Source organism: Emys orbicularis, chromosome 4 (genome assembly GCF_028017835.1).
Source record: "Emys orbicularis isolate rEmyOrb1 chromosome 4, rEmyOrb1.hap1, whole genome shotgun sequence".
NCBI classification, from domain to species: domain Eukaryota; kingdom Metazoa; phylum Chordata; order Testudines; family Emydidae; genus Emys; species Emys orbicularis.
In genome coordinates this window covers 4,031,241-4,041,238 of record NC_088686.1, presented here as the reverse complement: position 1 = coordinate 4,041,238, position 9,998 = coordinate 4,031,241, and the positions used below count along the sequence as shown (strand labels likewise).

At 43.1% G+C, this 9,998-nt stretch overlaps 1 protein-coding gene across 1 annotated transcript; it reads right to left on the bottom strand.

The window, feature by feature from the left end:
• Positions 1-3,511: 3,511 nt before the first annotated feature.
• On the bottom strand, positions 3,512-9,504 carry LOC135877157 (uncharacterized). Its single transcript, XM_065402509.1, has 4 exons — positions 8,784-9,504; positions 7,465-7,599; positions 5,492-5,708; positions 3,512-3,707 (listed from the first exon to the last, which is right to left on the bottom strand). The coding sequence occupies exons 1-4, from the start codon at positions 9,502-9,504 to the stop codon at positions 3,512-3,514; spliced, it is 1,269 nt and encodes a 422-aa protein (XP_065258581.1).
• Between the last annotated feature and the right edge of the window lie 494 nt (positions 9,505-9,998).

Here is a 9,998-nt window from a genome sequence, read left to right as displayed (position 1 = left end):
CACCGTGAGGACCAGAGGTAAATTGATCTAAGATACGTCAACTTCAGCTACGCTATTCACGTAGCTGAAGTTGCGTATCTTAGATCGATCCCCCCCCTCAGTGTAGACCAGCCCTCAGCAAAGCCAGGAATAGAATGCAGCTGCTCTGACACCTACTCCTGTGTCCTATTCACTGAACCATACTGCCTCTCTCTGGTTCTGGAGCAGTTACAGTGAAACGTAGTAGAACCTAGCAACGTGCAATACAGATCTGGGGAATGCTATGAGCTTTATCAGAGCCCTCAAAATTTAAGCTTTAATTAAAAAACTGAGTTTATAGCCCTTAGAGTTGTTGAAACAAACCTTCCAATCATGAACCAAATGCTGCACGAAGCCTTTTTTAGACAGAGAGCCTGAAACACTAGGCATGAAACCCCCTTTATTGGTCTAGCTTCATATGGGCCTTACCTACACTTGTAAACCATGGAGTGTACCTATACCGGTTTTAAAAATCAGGGCTTTGGAGCTGTGCTCTGGCTCCGCTCCAGCTCCAGGCAAAAACCTGCAGCTCCACTGCTCCGGAGCTGCTCCGCGCTCCAGCTCCAGGCTCTGCTCCAAAGCCCTGTTAAAAATGGTTTAAGTACTAGTACAAACCAAACTCTTTTCCACACCAGTTCAGACGAGTGCGATTCATACCTGGTGGAAGGTAACAAATTTTTCATCTGTGTTTAAAGAAGGTGCTAGAGATGATCCTGGGAATTACAGACCAATAAGCCTCACTCAGGCATGAGGTAAAATGGTTAAACTAGAGATATAAGCCACTTGAGTATCCCAGGGAATAACCAGCATGGTTGCTGCAAAGGAAAATCATGTTTCATGAATCTCTTAGAATGGGCCAATAAAATAATAGGTCATAATTATGGAAAATCATGGGAGATGGGAGAGATTCCAGAAGACTGGAAAAGGGCAAACATAGTGCCCATCTATAAAAAGGGAAATAAAAACAACCCAGGAAACTACAGACCAGTTAGTTTAACTTCTGTGCCAGGGAAGATAATGGAGCAAGTAATTAAGGAAATCATCCGCAAACACTTGGAAGGTGGTAAGGTGATAGGGAATAGCCAGCATGGATTTGTAAAGAACAAATCATGTCAAACCAATCTGATAGCTTTCTTTGATAGCATAACGAGTCTTATGGATAAGGGAGAAGCTGTGGGTGTGGTATACCTAGACTTTAGTAAGGCATTTGATACGGTCTCGCATGATATTCTTATCGATAAACTAGGCAAATACAATTTAGATGGGGCTACTATAAGGTGGGTGCATAACTGGCTGGATAACCGTACTCAGAGAGTTGTTATTAATGGTTCCCAATCCTGCTGGAAAGGGATAACAAGTGGGGTTCCGCAGGGGTCTGTTTTGGGACCAGCTCTGTTCAATATCTTCATTAACAACTTAGATATTGGCATAGAAAGTACGCTTATTAAGTTTGCGGATGATACCAAACTGGGAGGGATTGCAACTGCTTTGGAGGACAGGGTCATAATTCAAAATGATCTGGACAAATTGGAGAAATGGTCTGAGTTAAACAAGATGAAGTTTAACAAAGACAAATGCAAAGTGCTCCACTTAGGAAGAAAAAAATCAGTTTCACACATACAGAATGGGAAGAGACTGTCTAGGAAGGAGTACGGCAGAAAGGGATCTAGGGGTTATAGTGGACCACAAGCTAAATATGAGTCAACAGTGTGATGCTGTTGCAAAAAAAGAAAATGTGATTCTGGGATGTATTAACAGGTGTGTTGTGAGCAAGACACAAGAAGTCATTCTTCCGCTCTACTCTGCTCTGGTTAGGCCTCAGCTGGAGTATTGTGTCCAGTTCTGGGCACTGCATTTCAAGAAAGATGTGGAGAAATTGGAGGGTCCAGAGAAGAGCAACAAGAATGATTAAAGGTCTTGAGAACATGACCTATGAAGGAAGGCTGAAAGAATTGGGTTTGTTTAGTTTGGAAAAGAGAAGACTGAGAGGGGACATGATAGCAGTTTTCAGGTATATCTAAAAGGGTGTCATAAGGAGGAGGGAGAAAACTTGTTCACCTTAGCCTCTAAGGATAGAACAAGAAGCAATGGGCTTAAACTGCAGCAAGGGAGGTCTAGGTTGGACATTAGGAAAAAGTTCCTAACTGTCAGGGTGGTTAAACACTGGAATAAACTGCCTAGGGAGGTTGTGGAATCTCCATCTCTGGAGATATTTAAGAGTAGGTTAGATAAATGTCTATCAGGGATGGTCTAGACAGTATTTGGTCCTGCCATGCGGGCAGGGGACTGGACTCGATGACCTCTCGAGGTCCCTTCCAGTCCTAGAATCTATGAATCTATAAAGGATAACTGGTTGATCGTTTATTGGACTTTCAAAAAGCTCTTGGCAAAAGCTCCATAAAAGGACAATAAAAAATCTAAGGGCTGGTCCACACTATGCCCCCAGTTCGAACTAAGATACACAACTTCAGCTACGTGACTAACGTAGCTGAAGTCGAAGTATCTTAGTTCGAACTTAAAGGTACTTACCGTGGGTCCACACGCGGCAGGCAGGCTCCCCCGTCGACTCTGCCTACTCCTCTCGCAGAGCAGGATTACCGGTGGCGACGGCAAGCACTTCCGGGATCGATTTATCGCGTCTAGACAAGACACGATAAATCGATCCCAGAAGATAGATTGCTTGCCGCCAAACCAGCGGGTAAGTATAGACGTACCCTAAGTGATCATCGGTTGGGAGGTAAAGAGCCACTATGGATTAAAAACGGGCTAAGACTCCCAAAAAAAAAAAAAAAAAAAAAAAAAAAAAAAAGGGGGGGGGGGGGGGGAGAATAATCAATTTTCATGATGGCCAAAGGTTAACTAGAAGGGCCCTATGGTTCCATGCTGTGACTGGTGCAATTTGCTGGAATCCTGACCTTTTTTGGTAACTCATCTTTATCCACCCAGACACCTCCTTTTTGCTGGCACTTCGCTGAGACTTACATGCTGACAAGTCCCCCCCCTCTTGTGTTTCCCTTAATTATTTTCCAGTATCCCTGAGCCACAGCTTCTCTTATTTCCTCTGTCCCTTCTCCCACGCCTGAGCTGCTGGCTAAGAATGTCAGGAAAATTTACCAGGCAGAAATGACAGAGTAAAACAAGAATATCGTTTACATGTAGTCAAACATCATATTAATAGAAGTGCAGAGTTTTATCAATGGCCATTGGAAACTTGCTCAGAAATTTTAATATAGAATGCCAGTATTTGTTTACAGTTCTGGCTTGTCAGTGTTACAGGCTCAAAGAAGACATTTCTGTTTTTCATATTCATAAGCCATTGGCTGTAGTGAAGAGCTATACAGTTATTGAGAATGTTGAAGGTTTGTTTCCACTACCTCTCTTCCTCACATGGAATTTCAGCAGAACTTTACAGAACATTCTTGGTTTCCTGATAGCAGTACATTTAGCAATCAAAGCTCTGTAAACAGTGGTGGGTTAAAAGAAAGGCAGTGTACTACGTGCTCCATAAGCAGTCACATTTAGAAGACACTGAATGCCGCTCTACAAGGAGATGTACCCTGCAGTCCGTTGTGATGCGAAAATTCTGGATTGCTTCTTTTGTCAGATTTGTGCCACCAGTGACATCAAGTTCTCGCAAACTCTCCATTTTAGCCAAGCTCAACAAGATATTGTCAGTCAAAACAAAACCACTGGGGATGAAAAACAGATTGTACTTAGGGTTTCAGAGGGAGTCACAAACAGAGAGACATCTGAAATACAGAGCAAAAGAACAGTTTCTATATTGGCGACTTAAAGATCCAGAATCTCCCACTAGTGATGGCAGAGATGTGTGTTCATAGAATCAAGCTAGGTCTACACTGCAGCGGGGGTCCGACCTAAGATACGCAACTTCAGCTACGTGAATACCGTAGCTGAAGTTGCGTATTTTAGGTCGGCTTACCTGGCAGTGAGGACGCGGGAAAGTCGACCGCTGCCGCGCTGCCGCCGACTCCGCTGCCGCCTCTTGCCGAGGTGGATTTCCGGAGTCGACGGCAGAGCGATCAGGGATAGATTTTACCACGTCTTCACTAGACGCGGTAAGTCGATCCCCGATAGACCGATTGCTACCCGCCGGATCGGCGGGTAGTGAAGACAAAGCCTCAGAGAGATTAGAGGTGGTCTGGGTGGCCTAACAGGTCTCTTCCACATCCCTGTCAATGCACAAGCATGCCAGCAATGAGCATTGCCAGGGACAAAGGATTAGTAATGTAACTAATTGTAAAGAACTTTTTATCCCAGAGGGCTGCCCTATGGAGTACGGATGGGCAAAGGGAATTATATGTCTTCTCCAGAGCATGATCAGGGCGTTTTGGCCAGCTCACTGCTACTCAAAGATCAGATCCTCCCCAATTGCTGGATGAGCTACCAGGCCCCCCAACTTGGGAGAAAGGAAAAACTCCCTGCCTGCGCCGGATGGAGGAGTGAAAATGGCAGCCTACCAGGCCAGGATGTCACTATTTGGAAACTAGTGAGTTAAAAAGACTTCCCTGGGGGAAGGAATATTGAGGGACCAGATGTACTAGTCTATGGCTCTGCCCTTACTACAGCTCCTCACTTCCCTGCTGGGTTCTTCAGTTTTTGGCTACCCAGCGTCATTGCACAGTTGCAAGTGCTGGCATTGTACAACCATCACCATGTCTTCAAGTCTGGCATCCTCCTATGCTCTTTGGGAGTCAACTAATGAGCTCACTAGCCATCTCACGTGGGGGTCAACAAGGTCAACTCATCTCCTGCTCATGTCTATCTGTATATTCAGAGGATAAGGAAATGAGGGCAAGTTTCCCATGCCCACAATTCTTCAGCACTTGTGAGAGCAGAAACACTTGCTCCTGCTACTGACTACCCAATTGCCTATTAGCTTTACCGGCATGGTAAGGGAGATATCTCCCCTGCCCTGCCCTTCCCTTCCCCTCCCCTGAATACACTGGGCTGAATCTGATGGTCTGGAAGCAAGGGCTTGTTCACATGGTAAATGGAACCAAAATACTGATTGCGGCTACATTTCACATCTGTAATTATTGCAGTTCAAGCCTGTGTATTGATACTCTTATTTCTGAATAACTTGATTTCTTTTTTACTGAATTATTTCAAAATAGGGCATTTATTCACACACAGACTTGAACTGAAATAGCCAGAGGTGTGAATTACAACCGATTTAGTTATTTCACTTCCATTAACTGGAACTCCCAGGAGACACAAAACAGGGTAAATAAAGAACCCCCACCTTCTTAATTGTTTTGTGCTGCCTCTTTATTTAGCTTTAAAGGGGTGTTAACTACAGCCATGTCTACACACAGACTTGCACCAGTTTATCTAAAAATTGGTTTAAAAACCTCACACTTTTAGTTAAACCAGTGCAGCTTTTAACATACAAGTCCTAATGTAGTAAGTTTCTTTCATTCTTCAACATCGGTAGCACATTGTTTGGTCATACCTAAGGCAGAGTCTAGTCAGCAGTGGAAAGAGGTGGGGAAATTGTTTCAGAGTCTTTTCATCAAATCCATATGACAGGGTTAGATCCATTTCTCTTAGCTTCCAGGATTTGTCAGACAAACAGCTGAGCGCAGAGTTTGAGAGCTTGGTTCCAATCACACTTAGTTTAACAAGGCTGGAAGGAATGTTATCAACAAACATATCCAAATTGGAGATCCCTTTAAAAGCAGACAGAGAGGACAAAATATGACATTTATGACTCTTTTCTTGACAATATTTTTCAAAGTAAGTATCAGGGGTTTTTTTTTGTTGTTTTTTGTTTTTTTTTTTAAAGTAAACTTTGTCTTTACTTTTTTTAATAGATACCAAAGTTCTGTTTTTCATCCACTATTCAGCAAGAATGAGACAGTGCAAAAGCATGAAAGGTACAAATAAAACCAATGTTTGTGTTATATTAGCACCTAGAGACCCAACTGAAATCATGGCTCCATCGTGCTAGGTGCAGTACACACATATAGACTATGTCTACACTACCGCGGTAAGTCGACTTATGCTATGCAACTCCAGCTACGTGAATAATGTAGCTGGAGTCGACATACCTTAGATGGAGTTACCGCGGGGTCTACACTGCAGGGGGTCGACGGGAGAAACTCTCCCATCGACTTACCTTATTCTTCTCGTCGGGGGTAGAGTTCAGGGGTCAACTGGAGAACGATCTGCTGTCGATTTGGCGGGTCTTCACTAGACCTGCTAAATCGACCGCTGGTGGATCGATCTCAGAGCGTCGATCCCAGCTGTAGTGTAGATATAGCCTTAGTGACATATTGTCCCTGCCCAAACAGCTTACAATCTAAATAGACAAGACAGACAACGGAAGTATCACCATCCCCATTTCATAGAGGTGGAAGTAAAGCCTGGGGAGAGTAAGTGACTTTCCCAAGGTCACAGAGGAAATCCATGGCAGAGCCAGGAGCTGAATTTGGATCTCCTGAGTACCATCTAGTGCCTTAACTACAAAGGCTCTCTAGGAAGACTACATTTTCAAAACCTGCATTTTCAAGTACTTAGCTTAATAACATAGTATCTTTTGCTCCCCTAATAAAAATAAAAACTTCCAGTCCTGTGACTTAGGACTTGTCTAAACTTCATATGCTACAACCATAGGCGCCGACTCTGTGGGTGTTCCAGCCCTGGGGCAGAGTGGGGGCGGGAAGAGGCGGGGTGGAGGTGGGGGCTTGGGAGAAGGGGGTGGGTGGAGGTGGGGCTGGGGGGGTTGAGCACCCATGGGGCCCAGAGGAAGCCGGCGCCTATGGCTACAGCAACACAACTGTGCAGCTGTAGCACTTCAGTGTAGACACTAACTATAGTGGCAGGAGGGATTCTTCCATCGCTGTAGTTAACCCACCTCCCCGAGTCAGTAGTTAGGTCCATGGAAGAATTCCTCCCATTGACCTAGTGCTGTCTACACCAGGGTTAGGTTGGCATAGCTACATCTCTCAGGGGTATGGATTTTTCACACCCCTGAGTTTTCAGTATAGGCCAGCCCTTATAGAGAGGATTAGGACTTCATAGGGGTTATCACAGGTGCAGCTGCATCAGTGGTTGGTTCCATGGCTGAAATGGGGACAAATCCCAAGTGTAGATAAGCAGTAGTGGGGATCTGGAAACTGGACTGGGAAGGAAACAAGGAGGACATTAAGAGCCATAAGGCAGCAGCTTCATTAAATAGTAGATATCTAGACCGATTTTTCAGTCGGGTTTGAATGAACACAGTCAAGCCAATCAGATTCTGAATTGGGGAACTGATTTTTTCAGAGACAATATTAAGATATATCAGCCAATAGAAACATCCATAAAAATAAGCTCTCTGCTGTCTTGCCAGTCACCATTTAACAGAAGATGAAACTACCACAAACCTTCCTAAGCCTGCACAGAACAAAACCCACAAACACTTCAACCTTAAAAACAACTTACATAGAAGATTTAATTCTGTCAAGTTTGGTAGGTTCTTCAGCACTTGTCCAAAGGCATCCACTGAGTGTAACAAAAAGTCCTTGATGTAACAAACAGTCAGAGTGTGGATGGTGGAGAGCTGATCCAGGAAACACTCTGAAAGAAGGTTATAACCAGTTTGCCTCAAGGCCAGAGTGTGAAGCTGAAGTTTTGGAACAGGAGGCGACTCTAAACATAGTGGATGATTGAAAAGGTGGGGGGAAGTACTTATTTGACATCCCAGAGATATTTGTTTTCCAATATTAAAGCACAAGTTATGTATAAGTCTTTACATTAGGTTCATACTTATGGTAGCACATAGTGAATATAACAGGAAAGACAGGGGGGAAATCCCCACACTTTGAAGAAATTAGGTTGCAGTTAAGCCAAATTATTAACCAAACTGGAAGGTATCGGACAATGAGTTATCTAGAAAGTTTGAACAATAAACAAACCAATCATTGGCTAGTAGAAGGGGTCTGAAAAAAGGTCAGATATGGAAGTTTCATAAAGGGTCCATCTAAAATTATTTTAAAATTCCTAAACTAAGGAACAAATTCAGCTGACGATCCCCAGAGAACTTTCTCTGTGCTCTCCGATTATGTGCTGTAAGGTTGGTTAAGATACACAGGATTTTTCATACAAAACAAAGAGGTTGAATCTCTGCTTTAAGTGTAAAACTGAAGTATATTATAAAAATGCTACAATACTTAAATGTGTGCGTCAAGATTTTAAAAAAATTACTAGTGATTTGGGAGAGACAAGGTGGGCAGGGTAATTTTTTGGGGGTCACTTTTAATGGTGCTTGATTTTGAGGGCAAGTGCTCAGCTCTTTTGGAAAATCAGGACCCATTAAATTTGTCTCCATTTGGACATCGGAAAACAGATGCACTTAAAATCAAGTCACTTTTGAAAGTCTTGGCCAAGAACTATATCCTCCTTTTAGCTATTTATATATTCAGTTTAAAATACTCCACAAGCTTTAGGAAACATGTTTACGACATATCAAAACAGTAATGCAATGGAAATCTGAACCTAGTCCACTAAAGCAAGGGGATACAGTTAAGAATAAATCTTCACTACCAACACACTCTGATATACCCAGCATGTAATCCTTTGAGCAACAATGGACACTTAGGCCCCAATCCTGCCAGTTCTAATGCACATACTTGTTTCACCCTGAGTTGTCCTATTGATTTCTCATGGTAGCAAAGTTAAACACGTGCATCAGAGCTGGCAGGACTGGTGCCATAATTCTGAATATAGTGTATATAAATATAGCCTATAGAAACAACACTCACCTTCTGATGAATAAGGGATGGGATGTCTATCTGGCAAACTGAGGCATAACAAAAAATGCTCCTTACTCAGGATATAAGAAAGTGACAGTTCTCTGAGTTTTGGTAAATGGAATAAAACATACTCTAGTGCTTTCTCAGGAAGAGCCTTTTGCACAGTATGCAATGAGAGCATATGTAGGTTTTGTAAGCAAGCAATTCTGATCAATTCACTGCCACTTAAGAAGGTTATGCCGCACAACAACAAGTGGGTAAGGTGTTGAAAGTTCACAACTTCCCTGATTACACTTCTCTCAGATAACCTAGAGCATGTTTTCAAGTGAAGTTTCTGTAGATCTGTGAGCAGCTGTAACCCTTGCAGGATTTCCTCGCTCCAGAGGGAATCCACAGTTACATCTAGCAGCCCAGGCATGAACCTCAGCAGCTTTTGCCATTGCTTAAGCCCAATTTCTTTCACTTCTATAGAAGTGATCTTTCTTTTCCGAAGCACGTCCCAGAACTCGGCATTGAAAGCGCTTATGCGTCGGAGGACAATGGTACTCTTTTGCCACACAACAGGCTGATCAACCAGATCCTTGAAGAGACTGCACGTAGCACGGACTTTGGATTTTTCCGCAGGAGGAAGGTACATGATTATCTCAGTCAGCATTTCTTGCGGTAACTGCAGCAAGTGAGTGGCTCTCATTATCCCTGTATTACTGGCTGGCATACTTTTCTCCTGCATTCTTCCACTCTCTTTAAAAAAAAGACAATAATTAGTTACATAGCCAAGAAAAGTATTATGTAAATGTAAGCCCTGTGGCCCAAAGCCTACAAGAGAAGGGAGTTGACTGAATGAGGTAGCATGACTGCCATCTACATTTATACCACATATTAACATGTACCATGAAGTACATAAAGGTGTGCATGAACTACAGGGTGTTTTGTAGAGATACTGTAGATACCATACACGTGTTACAATAAAAGAATGTTAAGGTTGCAAGGTCAAGTACAGGAAAGTTAGGAAGTGGCAGAATTAAGGTTGTCTGTGCATAATGCTACAGTAGGGCATTGAATACTGTGTTAAAAATTCAAGCTGTCACTTGAAGTATAAGGGTTTTCTGGTTTTGCTTGCAGGCTTGGGGGTTCTGTACAGAAGCGTGTGACCTGGATTTTCAGCAGTCAGTCTGTGAAGTGTCAGCCTAGAGCAAAGTGGATTAAGTTGTGCTTCTCTACCTT